This window comes from Spinacia oleracea, chromosome 4 (assembly GCF_020520425.1).
Source record: "Spinacia oleracea cultivar Varoflay chromosome 4, BTI_SOV_V1, whole genome shotgun sequence".
Classification (NCBI taxonomy): Eukaryota; Viridiplantae; Streptophyta; class Magnoliopsida; order Caryophyllales; family Amaranthaceae; genus Spinacia; species Spinacia oleracea.
The window spans coordinates 187,622,515-187,639,515 of record NC_079490.1 but is presented as its reverse complement, the minus strand read 5'-3'; the positions used below and the strand labels follow the sequence as shown (position 1 = coordinate 187,639,515).

Genomic DNA, 17,001 nt, shown 5'->3' with positions numbered 1-17,001 from the left:
TCCCTACTGGACCCTCTTAACTTGAGGTTAAGCCCCTACTTGGGGCACTCACTGTTGGGCTACTTGCTCCAAACAAATCTTCGACTCTTCTCCATATTGCGAATATTTCAACATCGGTGGGCCCTCCCTTTTTTTTGGGACAAACAATGGGCTAAGACTGCTGGCTCTGATGCCATGACAAATAGCGCTTAAACTCTGATATTCTCATTCATGAACTCCGTATATATATATGGCATTGACTATAATATCCCAGAATTGTGAATTGTGATGCATGCTGCTAGCTTAGCTGCTGCTGCTGCTGCCATGCATGATTTTGTCTCATGTAGAATGGAAGGAATATATGATATGTTTGAACAAGTTTGAACTTTAATTTGTGGTTTTGTGTTTGTGTTAATTAGACTATTATTCTTACGCTTAAACATAGCACCAAATTCAATTACGTTACGTGCCCGATTTCGTGTTACAATGTACACTACTCTCCATCTGGAACAAATAGCCGTAGCCTTTGATATCGTAATTTAAAGGTTAAGCTAGATAATGCAAAACTAAATTCGAAGATGCATGACAATCGAGAAATTTCAAAACAATCTCCTTGATTGACATATTAAGTGGCATTTTCGTAATTACAATAAGCAAATATACAATCTAGAAATTGCAATGTACAACATATTTGATATTTTAAAAAATTAAAAATAAAAGAAAATAATTTTAATATAAAAAGATATTATACACTTAAATATGTAGATTGTATATTTTGATAATTTATTTACGAAAATACCCCTTGATATGTTTACTTGCCAATCAAGGGGATTGACTGGTTGGAGCTCCATGACAATCATTTCACCAAACATAGAAAATATGAATCCGGACAATTATCATCCAAAAATAAACAACAAAAAGTATTATACACATACATCCAATTTTTATGAAAAAGAAAGTAAAGTACAGGATTGACAGACATGTTTGCTTTCATTGTAACCTTCAATCATTTTTAATTAGCGTATGGTTAAAGAACAAGCAAGCTAGCTATATATAACAATTATATATCTTTAAAATTGTTTGTATTCTTCGGCCTATTTTTTAGACTTTATTTTAGTTCCATTTAATTTAGTTCATTTCAACTTCATTTAGTTGAGTTCAATTCAATTCAACCAAATAAAGCTAAAAAGAACAGAGTCTTCATGTAAAAAGTACGTGTTTTCAGAATCCCCTCTTGCAAAGTATTCCTAGTGAAATTGAACCTCAGCTTTGAAATTAAAAAGTTGTCGAACTACTATTCCTTAGGCCATGCTTAGCTTGGTATATACGCCCAAGCATATACTCTCTCCGTCCCGGAATACTCGACCCAGTTTGACCGGCACATAGTTTAAGAGACTTGAATTGACTTATTTAATTTAATAGGTAGTATTTGATAGTGGGGTATTATTTTAATGTAGTTAGTGGGAGGTGGGTTTAAGAGGTGGGGTTGGGGAGAGTAGGGGTTGAATTTTTAATTATTTTTTGTAGGGGGTAGGTGGTCGGGTTAATAGGGATGGAGTGAAAAATAATATAATATTGTTAGAATATTTCCTTTTTTAGAAACAGGTCAAGTATTAAGAGACGGCCCGATAAGAAAAACAGGTCAAGTATTCCGAGACGGAGGGAGTATATCATGAACCATATACATAGCCCACAGCTAATGATGAGGATACACATAGAAATCGAGCTAGCGTACCACGTTATAAAAGCTCAGTTGCCTTCTACCCATGGCATGTTTATGTCACCCATCCAATGCAAACACATTCTCTCTTTCTATCAAACTTTAGTTAATGGAGTGCAAATTTGCTTTATTAGCTTTTTCTTGTTTACTTTTGCAACAATGTGTAGCTTATAATGTGGAGGATTCAACAACATTGGAGGTTCCAAAATTGAATAAATCAACAAGTTATTGTAATGTTTTTCAAGGTAGTTGGGTGTATGATGATGCTTATAATCCATATTATAACTCATCTACTTGTTCATCACTCATCAAAGAATTTGATTGCTTAAGCAACGGACGCCCCGATCAACATTACCTCAAATATAAGTGGAAGCCTAGCGATTGCGATTTGCCAAGGTATGTTTAATTTAAACCCGACCTTTTATTGTATACCCGAGTGTATGTAAACCTAGGGTGACACCATAGGTGGCGCGTCCATGAATTGCGTTATATTCGACTATGACTATATATATGTAATCGTATGTAAGCTTGTACAGGAAAAAATAACTTATATTACCTCTGGTTTTTTTATGATCTTTACAGTTACTAGTTACACAATTAATATTAAGACAAAAAGGGAGAAGGTGTATAAAAGGTGGGTGAATATAATAAAATAAAGATAAAATAAGAGATATGTGTAAAAAGGTGAGTGAATATAAGTTTAAAAAAAATGAGGGAAAAATTATAATATTATGAAGTAAGTGGAGTAAGCTAGGTAGGAAATTTCTATGTCCAAAATTATATAAAGCAGAGAAGAATATTATAAAATAAATTGAAACTAAAAAGTGTAAATATCATCATTTTAGAACGGGTGCAGTATTATGCATAACCTACCTTCGTTTCATAACATAAAAATATTATTGTCTTTTACGACGTGGCAGGTAAGGATAATAATTTGGCAGATAAGGGAATGAGAATTATAAAATAGAGATTCTTAACATAATTGAGATATTACTCCATACGTAGTATTAAATAGAATAAATATAACCAATTGAGGTTGGCATGAGTGATTAAGAGCCTCTTGCTCTTTAACCAAGGTCTCGGGTTCGAGCCTTGGGAATGGAAAAAATCTCAATTGGGAAGGATGCTGCCCATCGAAGTACCCATACAAACTCCCACGGGAGATTACCTCGCCAAAGGCGGTGGGAACTCCTCGCAGTAGAACCACAAAAATAGAATAAATATAAGAAATTGATTAAAGAGAAGTATATATTTTTATTTTGAAACATTTGTACTCCGCAGAATTTTTGTAGGAATTTTTTTTTTAATTTCTTTTCATGTGATTTTTATTTTACTTTAATTTTTGAAAGGAACTTGGCATGTGAATGAATATACATTATGTATATATACTTTTTAGAATGTGTGTATCTTTTGTCTATAGTAACACATATTATTGAACGAAAGTAATTTTAATCCTTTTTCTTAATTCCAAAAAGTTGTTAAAATCGTATTTCACTTCTTTACCTTTACTTCCAAATTGAGTACAAAACATTAATAATCAACAATCATTATACAAATGAGATGGTTATTTTTTTGTTCATCACATTGCTAAGTAGTCTCATTTGTTGGTAACAAGTACGTGTGTGAAAATCACGTACTATGCTGCCGAGATTTCTTCCAATATCCCTTAATTAATGCATTAGCTTGGCTTTCAAAAAAAATATATCACGCCAATTTTAAACAAAAGCTCGGCGCGCAAGTCCTAAGCTAGCTTGTTTAAATTTTTTAATAAAATGCGTAAATGGGTTGTTATTTTGATAATTCGGTCAATTGTGATTAATTTGATCGTTAATTTTTATGTGATATATGTTTAGATTCGATGGTCAAGATTTTGTGACAAGGTTCACGGGTAAGAAGATAATGTTCGTGGGAGATTCCTTAAGCCTTGATCAATGGCAGTCATTAACATGCATGTTGCAAACTGCCCTGCCACATTCTACTCACAAGTTCACAGTCAAGCACGGCCTCTCTATATTTACAATAATGGTACGTACTCTATATTCTTTTCTCGCTCCAAACTAGTCATCTTATTGTCTCAACCTATTATATCATATTAGGGGGCGTTCGGTTGGGGGTTTTTAGGAAAGGGAAAGGGAATGGACTGATATCATTCCCTTTGTTATTGTTTGTTTGACATGTTTCACCATTTTCTTTACCCAATTTCATTTTTGGGTTACCCAAAAACCTTATACCCTGATTCCCCACCCCCCCCCCCACCTAGACTTTTCCATTCCCATTCCCCTACACTTCTAAAAAAACGTTGACCACCATTCAACTAACCTTGACTACCTTATAACACCCAAAGGTCACCTGAACCACCACATAGCCACTTGCACCACCACCACCCGAAACCACCCCCACCACCCGAAAACCACCCCATGACCCACCCCCCCCCCCCACCACCCAAGACCACCGTCTGACCCACCCCCACCCCCACCCCCCAAAACCACCCCCCTAACTCACCCCCACCACTCAAAACCACCCTCTGACCCACTCCCACCACCCGAAACCACCCCCCTAACTCACCCCCACCACTCAAAACCACCCTCTGACCCACTCCCACCACCCGAAACCACCCCTCTGACCCACCCCCACAACCCGAAACCACCCCCCTAACGTACCCCCATCACCCGAAACAACCCTCCACCACCCTCTGACCCGCCCCCACCACCCGAAAACCACCCTCTGACCCGTCACCACCACCCCCAGACCCACCACCACCACCCCCGAAATCCACCCCAACCCTAAACATTTGAAGAAAAAACAAGAATTAGAATAATAATTACCTTTTTTTGTGCAAATCATGTCTTGAAATGGTCAAATTCGGCTATGGAATCTTCAGATCTGAGGATTTCATAGTCGAATTAGAACATTTAAACATCAAATGCATCCATATAATTGTGAGAAAATAAAAGGTAGAGGGAGGGCGACGGAAGGAGGGCGACGGGGGGAGGCATGGCGACGGAGGGAACAAGAAAGGTGGTTGGGTGGGCGGCGGAAGGAGAGCGGCGGTCGGGTGGGCGGCGAAAGGAGGGAGCAAGAGAGTCATTGAGGGGGAAGATGAATAGAAAATGATAAAAAAAAACATCCCAAACAACTTTTTAAATCAAAGGGTTTCATTCTCATTCCCCTTATATCCCATTCTTGATTCCATTCCGTTTACTTACTTTGTTAAAATAAATGCTAAGGGCATTGTACTACCTCCGTTTCATAAATATTTTCACAATTACTATTTGTACAAATATTAAGATAAAAATGAAAATTTGGTTGAATATAATAAAATATGTGTATAGTAAGAGAAATGTGTAATTCAAAAGGTGGGTGGGTGTAAGAGAAAAATGAATAAAGTAAGAAAAATTAAGTGAAAAATTTATAAATTTTGTAAGGTCAAAATGGTAAGTTATTAAATTTTCATGGTCGTCCAAAAATAGAATAAAGCAAAAAGTAAAGAATATATTATAAAATAAAATTTTAACGAAAAGTGTAAAGATTATTTTAAAATGAGTTAGTACGTACGTGCTTAATAAATTATATATAATTAGTTGTTAATTTAATTTGTATTTTTCATATAGGAGTACAACATTTCCGTGATGATGTATAGAACCCCATATTTTGTTGATGTAGTAAGTGAAAAGATAGGGAGGGTGCTAAAGCTTGATTCTATCAAAAATGGAAATGCTTGGAAAGGGATGGACGTTATCATCTTCAACAGTTGGCATTGGTGGGTCCATAAAGGAAGCACCAGTCAAGGGTACGTAATACTATATACATACTCTCTCCGTCCCTTAATACTCGCACCGGTTTGATCGGTGCGGAGTTTAAGATATTTGAATTGACTTATTTATTTAATGGTGTTAGTTGATAGTGGGGTATTTTTTTAATATTGTTAGTGGTAAATGTGTAAGAGGTGGGGTGTGGTGAGTGGAGGATGTGAATTTTTAAATAACTTTTTGTAAAGAATAGGAGTGTAAGTGGGGTAGTAGGTAAGTGTGAGAAATAATATAATATTGATAAAAATTTCCATTTATAGAAGCGGTGCAAGTATTAAGGGACGACCCGAAAAGAAAAGCGGTGCGAGTATTAAGGGACGGAGGGAGTATCTACACTTTAAAAAGTGGGACATCAATTACTTTCTTATGAATAGTAACTACATATAGACCTGGCAAAATTGACCCGATCCGAATGATCCGATCCGAATGACCCGATCCATTACCCGATTTTGACCCGAAATGACGACCCAAAATCAACCCGAAACCCAAATTTATCCGAACCGAAACTGAAACCGATCCGAAATTGATTTTAACCCGAAATGATCTGATAACTGAATCGGCCCGAACCGAATTAACCCGACCGAGTTTCATCCGAAACCGAAGTAACCCGAACCGAAAATAACTGGAAATTTTGAATCAAACCGAAACCGATCCGACCCGAATATCCGAAACCGATCCGAACCGAAGAAAAACTCAAATTTATCAATAGTTCAAACTAAATAACACAAGTTTTCTAACTTTTATTATTATTATTATTATTATTATTATTATTATTATTATTATTATTTTTATTGTTATTGTTGTTATTATTATTATTATTATTATTATTATTAACCACATATTATCTATGAAATAATTCGAGAGTTTGGTCTCAAATACTAGTTACGTTACTAAATCATGATAATGTTTTTTTAATTACCAATATATATTGTTATATTCGTCAATATTTCATGTTTCGTCGTCTAGACCATACATTAGTAGAAGTAAGACTAGAGTCGCCTAAATTATCACTTGTAACAATGTGAAAAGGTAAATGTAACCCTTATTGTTTACTAAAATTCCCATACAGTAAACCAGTAATCTCGAACTGTATACGCTTATCCCTTAATTACTTCGTAAGAGATATTGTTATAAATAATATTAAAAATAATTGAATATTTATGAATAATGACCAAATCTAAAGCGAAATTGCCAAACTTGAAATTAAACAAGAAAAGTCCGATCTAACCCGAAAATATCCGAACTAAACCGGAAAAAACCGATCTGATATGATCCGATCTGAAATGAACCGAACCGATAATGACCCGATCCGATATTGACCCGAAATTTTGACCCAAATCCGAACCGATCCGACCATCAAAAAACCGAATTAAACCCGAAACCCGAATGGACCCGAACCATACCCGAACCCGATCCGAAGTCAAAGTGACCCAAAATTACCCGATCCGAACAAACCCGATCCGAACCCGATCCAGACGACCCATTTGCCAGGTCTAACTACATATACCAATAAATCATTTTACTTCTTTTTAACTAATTATATCCTAATTTCTTTTGTAACTAATTTATCAACTACCTTTGTTAAGGGCAATAATTTTATTGAGACCTTAATCTAAACACTTCACTGCATATTTCTTAGGCACTCCCTCAACTCATATTTCTTAATCTAATAATCTTACTCCTAAGTACGAAGTATATTTAGAGATGAGTACATGTACCAAATGTCTTTTTTTTTTTTGTACTAACCTTGTCGGTTTTGTTTATTTACGATTTAGTACAACCGAAGAAAAGAACCGATTCAGAGTACACCTAACTATACATATAATTAGGAACAAGATAAAAGTTCTCATATACGTTTGCATGTCATTTTTATTCAAATGAAATGTAGAACACGTACTGTGTATAGTATCGAGTTTCGAGTATCCAACTTGTCAACTCCTTTTTTTTAAAGGAAAAATACATTGAAATTAGGATAGCCTTATGTCAATATTGTATCCTAATTTATCTAAGGTAATAAAATGTAGAACATATACTACGTATTAGGGTGTTCAATTTTCGAATATAGGATCCGAACTAGTCCAAAATTTCCTTATTGGAAAAATGTGATCCGAATCCAATCCGAAAGTTTGGGTTATCCGAAATTTTCGGATCGGATACCCGAAAATGTGAAATCAATCCGAATACAATTTTTTTTTTAAAAAAAATTAGGGTGCTAGAACCTATCGGTGCAAAATTTGAAATTCCCCACCACACTGCGCGCAACACGCGCAGCCAGCTACTAGTTTTTTAAAAAACTTTAATACAAATTCTTGTAAAAATGTGTCTGAAATTAGATTTCTAGTAATAGACCAGATTAGATCCCGTGCACGCACAAATTTTGATCATTTTTTCACAAAATATTTAACTGAATATCCCCCAAACTACTGCATAGTTATTACCTTTTTTATATATTCATTTAAATTTATTCATCTAATATGCATATTTAAAATGCTAATATGGTAATTTGACCAAAATATTGAGTGATATATTTCCATTATTAATATAGCGATTTAACTTAAAATATTACTCCCTCCATTTCTAAATGTTGTATCCATTTGGAATCTTGGGGGGTTTTAAGAAAAATAGAATCTTGGTTTGTATGGGTATAAGTGTAATGATTGGGTGTAAGAGAAATGATTGTGTGTAAGTGATTGGAATAAAAGAAGGAGAGAGAAAACAATGGAGATATTTATTATTATTACTAAAACAAATCAGATTTACTCAAAGGATTTATATACCGGAAAATTCGAACTAAAATATGAACAAAAAATCGACCCAGAAATTTCGAACAAAAATAAACAAAAAAAAATCAAGAAATTTCGAACAAAAATCAACAACAAAAAAATATGAACAAAAAATCAACCCAGAAAATCAAGAAAAATCAACCCAGAAAAATCAACATAACTCAACCCAGAAATTCGAACAAAAATATCAACAAAAAATCAAAAACTCAAGAACAAAAACCCAGAAAATTCGAAAACTCAAGAACAAAAACCCAGAAATAATTCGAACATAAATATCAACAAAAAATCAAAAACCCAGAAAATTCAAAAACTCAAGAACAAAAACCCAGAAAAAATCGAAAAAACAAGAACAAAAACCCAGAAAAATTCGAAAACTCAACCCAGAAAATTCAAAAAATCAACCCGGAAAATCAACAACAAAAACCCAATCAAAATCGAACAAAAAATCAACAATTCGATCCCAGAAATTCGAGAATTCGAACCCAAAAAACAAGAACGCGAACCCAGAAATTCAAACCCAGAAATTCAAACCCAAAAAACCCAAAACTCGAACCCAAATTCGAACCTAAAAAATCAACAAAATAAAATAAAAATCAATAATTTTACCATGAATCCAAGATTTTGAAGATTTAGAGGTCAAATTCGACCATTAAAACTCTAGATCTAGAATTTTTATGGTCGAATTTCACCATCTAAAGCTTTAATATAGAGTTTTTTTTTCCAGAGATGGTGGTGGAGGCACAAAGGCGGCGGAGGTGTGGTGGTGGTGGTTGCGGCGGAGAGGTTTCAGGAGGAGAGAGAGTGAAAAAAATGAGGGAGGAGATTGAGGTAGGAGAGAGAGTGAAAAAATTGAGGGAAGAGAATCAGAGATTGAGGGAGGAGAGAGAAAATGAAATCAGAAGAGGGAGGGGGGGAGAGAGGGACGTGAAATCATGAGGGAGAGAGAGAGTGAAAATATGAGGGAGGAGAGAGAGTGAAAGTGATGGTAAGGTAATATGAATTAAATAATTATTTTTGGGAAAATAAATTGATTAAATATTATGGGTGGGGAAAATTAGGTGGGAATATGGGTAGAATCTTTAGGTATTATGGTAATTAGATTGAAATGTAAGGGTATTTTAGGAAAAAATATATGTCCAAAAATAGAAAAGATTCTAAGTGGATACAACATTATGAAACGACTAAAAAGGAAACGGATACAACAAAAAGAAACGGAGGGAGTACCAATTTAGAATAAATATTATTATTTCTTATCTATTATTTCCATAATTTATAAACTAAATTTTGTTTCAATACATAAATAGTTTATAAAAAATGTAGAGAATAAAAATAAAATAAAACAGATACATTTTTTGAGAAAGTGATTTTTTGCGGGAAAAAATCGCACCAAAAATTGACACGTGTCATTCCTGATGTCTCTTTTAGTATAATAATATATAGATAGATAGATTCTATATAGAATTAATTTTAACACTATCTTTTGTAGTCAAAACTTCCTTTATATTGCTTTTGGTTACTTTCAAATTGAAGCTTGATTGTTTGGGACTTAATTGATTGTCGATATCAACCAATGTGTCCATGAATTGATGCCACGTGTTCTCAATTTTATATTATTTTATTTTTTGTTAAGTCATCATTTATATTCATCTTTTCAATCTCCTCCTTAATTAATTAGATATTCATTTTATTTCAAAAATAATTTTATTTGTTTCACATTCTTAATTTAATCTCTTAATACTCCAAATATTTAACATTTTATTATTTTAAAATTTGCGTATCTTACGTTATATTACATAAATGATGTACCCGAATTTTTAAATTATGAAACTCGTGCATAGCACGGGGTAAAAACTAGTTTCATTAATGGTAATTTTATTTTTTTTGAATAATCTCAGATGGGATTACATACAGAAGGGTAAGAAGATATATAAAGACATGGATCGTTTGACTGCTTATAAATATGGATTGACAACTTGGTCTAAGTGGGTTAACAGCTATGCTAAGAACTCTCAAGTTTTCTTTCAAGGCATCTCCCCAACTCACTACAGGTAAGTTTTACACAATTTTGTCTAGCAGTTACATAAATTTTACAATACTTGATGTTGGGGTGTTAAAATGGGCCCACCATTTTAACCCAAAAGCCAATAAAACCCACTCAAGCCCAATACCACCAACACGGCCTCAAAAGGCCCAACAAGGCACTATATATACCCCTCAAAGGGCAAGGTAAAAGGGGTCATTCTCTAACCCTAGAGAAGCCACCCTACTCTCTCTCTCCCCTAAAGACCTCATTTTATACATCAATTGTACTGACTTGAGCGTCGGAGGCTCCGCCTCGGGGACCCCCCCTTGGCCCGGAGTTCATCTTGCAGGCACCGTACGTGACCGGAACTCAAGATATCAAGGACGCTCCTACCATCGTTTCAACCCCGAAACAATTTGGCGCCGTCTGTGGGGAGAGAGTACAATAACCCATGAAGATCCACTCTTCCATGGCTATCCTGTTCAAGCACAAAAGTGACCGAAAAATTCAAAATAGCCGGTCAAGAACTACCATTTTGCCAACAAATATCAAATATTACAAAGTGGTTAATATTCGGTCACAAATATTTGATGACATCTCAGTCCTGGACTCATCACTCATCAAGGTGGGTGATAACCAAGTTGGTAAACTTACACTGACATCTTAGTCAGAAGCAACAAATGGCAAAATCCAAGAAGATGATGGCATAATTTTTCCTCGAGATACCATCATTAATGAAGGAGCTCTAGTACGAAATAAGGAAATCAAGAAATTGATGGCCTAATTTAATTTACTCCAGCAAATGGGGAAATGAAAAGCTATACTCCGTCAAATGAATGCGAGGTAGCGAGTACCGCTCTCCTACCTGTACTCTTGCCGGAGCACTTTCATAGTAGTATATTAGACTACTTCCCGAAGATACGAGAGGAGGATATGAGATATAAAGCTCAGAGGCCGAAGCCGAAAGCTAAGCTAAGGTTGATGGTCATAAACGAGCGTAGTCGAAGCTAGCCTCCCGAAGTTGGCCGGAGGCAAAATGGAAGCTACCACGGAGAAGTGAAACACTTCACACCTGTGAATTACAAATCTCATTTCCATGGCCCAGTTGCAAGCTCAAATTAAGCTAAGTTTCTTTATAAATTAATGTGATATTTTATGAAATCATCATGCTTTCTTATTCCATAACTAATTTGGTTTGGTAGAGAACTAGTATATCTATGTTGTTTGTCATTGATACACTGTTGTTTAGCAGACCTTTTAGTTGAATTCATAGTGATCAACTTGGTCGTGAAAGCTACTGCAAAGGAAACTTCATGCCTACAACTTCAGTTAACGCCCGCAAGGTGTTTGACAAAATACCTCAAAGACTAGCAAAAGGTGAAGATTAGTCTCCCGAAGAGCTTCCCGAGGTCCAAACAACATGCCGAGCATAGCTTCGCTTCCGAAGCAACAAAAGCATACCCACATTCTGCTGCTACCCGCGAGTTCAGCAAGGAAAAGCTCCCCCGAAGCTCATTTCCCGAGGTTGATTGCCGAAGAGAAGCTCTCGAAGCCCATAACCAAAGCTCAGTGTCGAGGCTCCGTGCCGAAGATCAATGCCGAGGCTAGCACCAAAGTTCAGTCTGCCGAGGCAAGCATCCCGATCAATTCAAGTCTCATACAACAGAAGCTTTGGAGCCAAAGACGATCTCCCGAAGCAAAGCCTACTGCAAACCCAAGTTTCGGTAGTGGAAACTCATCTCTCGTGGCCCGAGCCAAAGCCTTCCGAGGTCTGAGCTCATGCCCCCGAGGTCCGAGATAAGGCACCCCGAAGCAGAGCATACTGGAAAAGAAGTGGGAGTCTATCGAGTGATCGTCAATTGGCATAACTTCTTCAAGAAAGTCAAGCCTTACACATTGATACATTCTCGTTGATTCCTGTTATCTGGTAGATGCATTTTGCTTGCTGAAAGTTCACTCATTGATAATATGCCAAGTAACGTAGCAAAGCAGCTACTACTATCTTACGAAAGCGATTCCATTATTGCAACTCTAACCGACACCCACGAGGTGTTCGTTAAAATGCCTAAATGAAGTTCAGCAGTTGAGGCTCATTGATAGGAGTTGTTTGCAACCCCAAGCAGTGCCGAACCTCTCGAGCTCAGGGCCGAACACAGCCACCTCCCGAGGTTCGACCTAAGGTCCAAACCAAAGAGACCCAATGCCCGAACGAAAGAGGATGATGATCCCTAGTCCCGAAGGTTCTTGCAGAAGGTTCTGACTAAAGGCTCAGTGCCGAGCTCATCTCCAAAGAGCATGGCAGCTCCCGAGCATTGCCGAGAAACAGAGTAACTCATGCCCGAGCCAAGGACCGAACATGGTGTCAAATAAAGAGACCATACCACATGCAATACTCTCCTGCGAGCTCAAAGATAATAAAATTCGGAGAGGATGAGCCATCTGAAGTCACCTTCAATCTTGTTCATCATCTGAATAGAATGTTGAAGCTCGAATGCTAAATGAAAGCTCATAATGAGGTCACGCTGAAGTAGAGCCCTACAACTAACCAGGTGGTGCTCAAACATTCGAGCTTGCTGCCAAGTTCTGAGGCCGAAGCTGACCATAGCACCAAGCTCGGAGGTCAAAGATCAAATATGCAGAAATTTCCAAATTATTGGCCAAAAAGAAAAGCCCCGAAGCTTGGTGCCGAGCATGGAGGTTCCCAAGCATGGAGTTTCGTATCCCCGAAGTCGACCCGAAGCTTGGTGCCGAGCATGCAGCTTCCCGAAGCTCGTAGCCATAGCTCAACATAGCAAGAATAACAGCAAGTCGGTGCCGAAGCGTACTGGATTAGCAAGTCGGTGCCAAGGTAAATTGGGTAAGCAAAAGCAAACAAGGGCAGAGCACCAAAGCTCAGTGCCGAGTTCGATGCCGAAGAACAGTACCGAGCATCTTAGCTCCTGAGCCGAGCTCAATGCCGAACACAACAGCCCAGCCTTGACTTATAATGTTGACAATCCAGCATCGGCAAAGCATAATAAACTGCTGCTACCTACGAGTTCATTCATGATCGTACCTGAACAATTTTCTACGCTGAAGGTAGTCAACAACAATAATCCTTGCACCAAAGAATTTGGAAATTCTTTTGGCTTATAAAAACACGTAAGTCAGCAAGTGGGTGATACATGTGTTTATCCAAAATGCACGCAAGTTGAGGAGAAAAATGTTACTGGCATCTACAAATTACATCCTCGGCAAAAGAAAAATTTATCCGACTTCAAAGCTAAGTCTTCTATTTATTTAAGCTTTGTACTTTATATTTTGTCAGCATATAATTTACTTGACTTGATTAATTTGGTAAATGCAAAATATTCTTGGAGACTTAATTTGACAGATATTGTCTAAACAATAAGTCATTTTGTAAGAGCATATACCTCAAATTGTTCATCATGTTCAAAACGAATTATAAATTTATGTTTGACAAACATAAATACATAAAATATTGAAGATCAAAATTGTGTAGCTCCGAGATTACAACTCGAACCGATGTTACAATCCGAGCCGATTTTAGAAGCACGTTCTTAAACAGATCTCCGGATTTGAAGAGCGAGGTTAAAAATCGCTCCGAGATTACAACTCGAATCGATGTTACAGTCCGAGCCGAGGTACAAAACCGCTTCGAGATTACAACTCGAACCGATGTTACAATCCGAGCCGATTTTAGAAGCACGTTCTTAAACAGATCTCCGGATTTGAAGAGCGAGGTTAAAAATCGCTCCGAGATTACAACTCGAATCGATGTTACAGTCCGAGCCGAGGTAAAAAACCGCTCTGAGATTACAACTCGAACCGATGTTACAATCCGAGCCGATTTTAGAAGCACGTTCTTAAACAGATCTCCGGATTTGAAGAGCGAGGTTAAAAATCGCTCCGAGATTACAACTCAAATCGATGTTACAATCCGAGCCGAAGGTAAAAACCGAGCCGAAGGGTGATCAAAATCAAAACCCAACCCATTTTTCAAATAGAATTGGGTCTGGGGGGCATTTGTTGGGGTGTTAAAATGGGCCCACCATTTTAACCCAAAAGCCAATAAAACCCACTCAAGCCCAATACCACCAACACGGCCTCAAAAGGCCCAACAAGGCACTATATATACCCCTCAAAGGGCAAGGTAAAAGGGGTCATTCTCTAACCCTAGAGAAGCCACCCTACTCTCTCTCTCCCCTAAAGACCTCATTTTATACATCAATTGTACTGACTTGAGCGTCGGAGGCTCCGCCTCGGGGACCCCCCCTTGGCCCGGAGTTCATCTTGCAGGCACCGTACGTGACCGGAACTCAAGATATCAAGGACGCTCCTACCATCGTTTCAACCCCGAAACACTTGATATAAATACGCGCGAACGTGGTTTCGCTCCTTGTGATATTTGCTCGATTTTCTTTAATTAAGCCTACCTATGCGATATTTTTAAATAATCTAACATTTATGACCCAACTACTATTATTAAGCCTAACAAGTTACTAACTTGCTGTAGGCGGTATTAATCCTTACGTGGCATATAACAATTTTTATTTTTTATTTTTTATTTTTATTTTTTTCCCCCCTTATTTTCTTTAATTGCTATTTTAATTTTCGTTCCTCTCTCCTCTACGATTTTCTGCTTCATCTTTGCACTCCTCTCCATTATTTCTCTTCTACCTCTTCTCCACCATTGTCGATCCTCATACCTCTCCATTCGAAGTTCATCAAAAATAATCAGCAATTGCTATGGCTGGGGTAAAGCAATTGCCCGTAGGATCTGAATCTTCTTCAAATTCAAGGTTTATTTTTCTTTCTAAATTTTCAACAAGACCACAATAACCAACATCCCACAACATAAAAAAAAAAAACTATATTATTGCAACAGCTCGGGTTTTTACGAACTGACCATCAAGGAAGCCCAAAATTCAAAATTTACCAAAAAATGAACAAAAACGCTAAGGTTCGTAAGTTCACCTTCAATTGTACGATTTTGGATACGAAATTTGAATGCGCGTGGATGAAGTCACCTATTTCCACAAGAAAATTGCTGATAATGTCATGAACCAGTACAATTGTGGTTGAAGCAGCAGTAATGGAGGAGAGAGGAATTGAAACACGGTACAAAGAAGAGAAGGGTTAAGGGTTTTTGAAAAAAAAAATGAAATCCTTGTTTAGGTGGCAAGTGATGATGACGTGTCCAATATTTTAGGAGGGAAACCAACTTTAGGTTGTCAATGTTTTTAACGTTGACTTTGTAGCAGGTAACCGGTCATCCAGGCTTAATAATAGTAGTTGGGTCATAAAGGTTGGATTATTTAGAAATATCGCATAGGTAGGCTTAATTAAAGAAAATCGGGCGAAGGTTGGATTAATAATTAAAAAAATTCCTTGACTTTGTAGCAGGTAACCGGTCATCCAGACTTAATAATAGTAGTTGAGTCATAAAGGTTGGATTATTTAGAAATATCGCATAGGTAGGCTTAATTAAAGAAAACCGGGCAAATGTTGGATTAATAATTACAAATTTTCCTTATAGATATTCCTATTTTTTTCCGGAGGTTATTCGTATGTAATGTTATGTAACAATTTTTTTTATTTTTTTTTTGTGCAAATACACTTATTTCATAGGGCGGTGCTTAGACTCTGACAATCTTTTTGGTAGTCGACCATAAATTTATATGTAAATTTGTAAGGAAAATCAATATCCATTATCATGGAAATACTGGTTCATTTAAGTTTATCATTTTTTCTTTATAAATTTTCATTATCATTTGGAGAGTGGTATTAGGTGGGAATGTAAACAGTATCAAAAAAAAAAAAGGTGGGAATGCAAACTTATGAAGAAAAACACAAATTTTGAGCAAAATTTTATTACCATGGACATCATGATGTTATTTTCTTGTCAAATCTCATTTCCACCATTTATTACGGGCCGAGAGTCTTGTTTAATTTGTTTCGTATTGTTGTACATTTGACTAGATCTCAAGAGTGGAACACGAGTACTGGAAATTGTAAAGGAGAAACGACACCGATATCAGGATCAACATATCCGACAGGCTTACCGGAACCGGTAGGAGTAGTAAAAGAAATATTGAGTAGCATGTCAACAAAGGTTACGTTACTAGACATTACAACATTGTCTCAACTAAGAAAAGATGGACATCCTTCAATTTATGGGTTGGATGGAAACCAAGGAAATGATTGCTCCCATTGGTGTCTTCCTGGTGTCCCTGATACTTGGAATGAACTCTTGTCTGCTCTTCTTGTTTCTCAACCTAAGAAAAGGTTGTTATTCAACCAACTATGATTGCTCAAGTCATTGTTAGTTTGTATATGTTATTGTTAAACTTTGGTATCTTCTATTATATATATCCTACGTTTTGGGTTGTATTAAGTGTCCATGGAATTAATATTTAATCTTAATTAATACAAATGTAATGATGTCTTGGCCTAGTGGTTCAGACACAAGGTATGTGTACGATAGGTTTCAGGTTCAAATCCCCACTCCCGTTTGTAATTTATATTGTCTTTGTGGCTCATGCGCACAAAAAAAAATAAAAAAATTACATACAAATGTTAAACATTGCTTTCATCTTCTGAAGTGGACTCTATTAAAGCATAGCCAATGGATGACCCAAATATTTTGGTCATCAAATAAATAAATATTTTCTACTCTTCCAAGTC

At 36.7% G+C, this 17,001-nt stretch overlaps 1 protein-coding gene across 1 annotated transcript; it reads left to right on the top strand.

The window, feature by feature from the left end:
- The first annotated feature begins 1,723 nt into the window (after window positions 1-1,723).
- Window positions 1,724-16,903, top strand: LOC110782701 (protein trichome birefringence-like 37). Its single transcript, XM_056843367.1, has 5 exons — window positions 1,724-2,095; window positions 3,553-3,724; window positions 5,311-5,489; window positions 10,187-10,339; window positions 16,297-16,903. The coding sequence occupies exons 1-5, from the start codon at window positions 1,809-1,811 to the stop codon at window positions 16,622-16,624; spliced, it is 1,119 nt and encodes a 372-aa protein (XP_056699345.1). The 5' UTR covers window positions 1,724-1,808; the 3' UTR covers window positions 16,625-16,903.
- Window positions 16,904-17,001: the final 98 nt, after the last annotated feature.

Excerpts from the sequence above, each read along its gene's own strand:
- LOC110782701 (XM_056843367.1), top strand. The coding sequence starts at position 1,809 with ATGGAGTGCAAATTTGCTTTATTAGCTTTTTCTTGTTTACTTTTGCAA. Across the intron at positions 5,490-10,186 it reads AAAGGAAGCACCAGTCAAGG|ATGGGATTACATACAGAAGG; the intron begins GTACGTAATACT and ends GAATAATCTCAG. Across the intron at positions 10,340-16,296 it reads ATCTCCCCAACTCACTACAG|ATCTCAAGAGTGGAACACGA; the intron begins GTAAGTTTTACA and ends ACATTTGACTAG.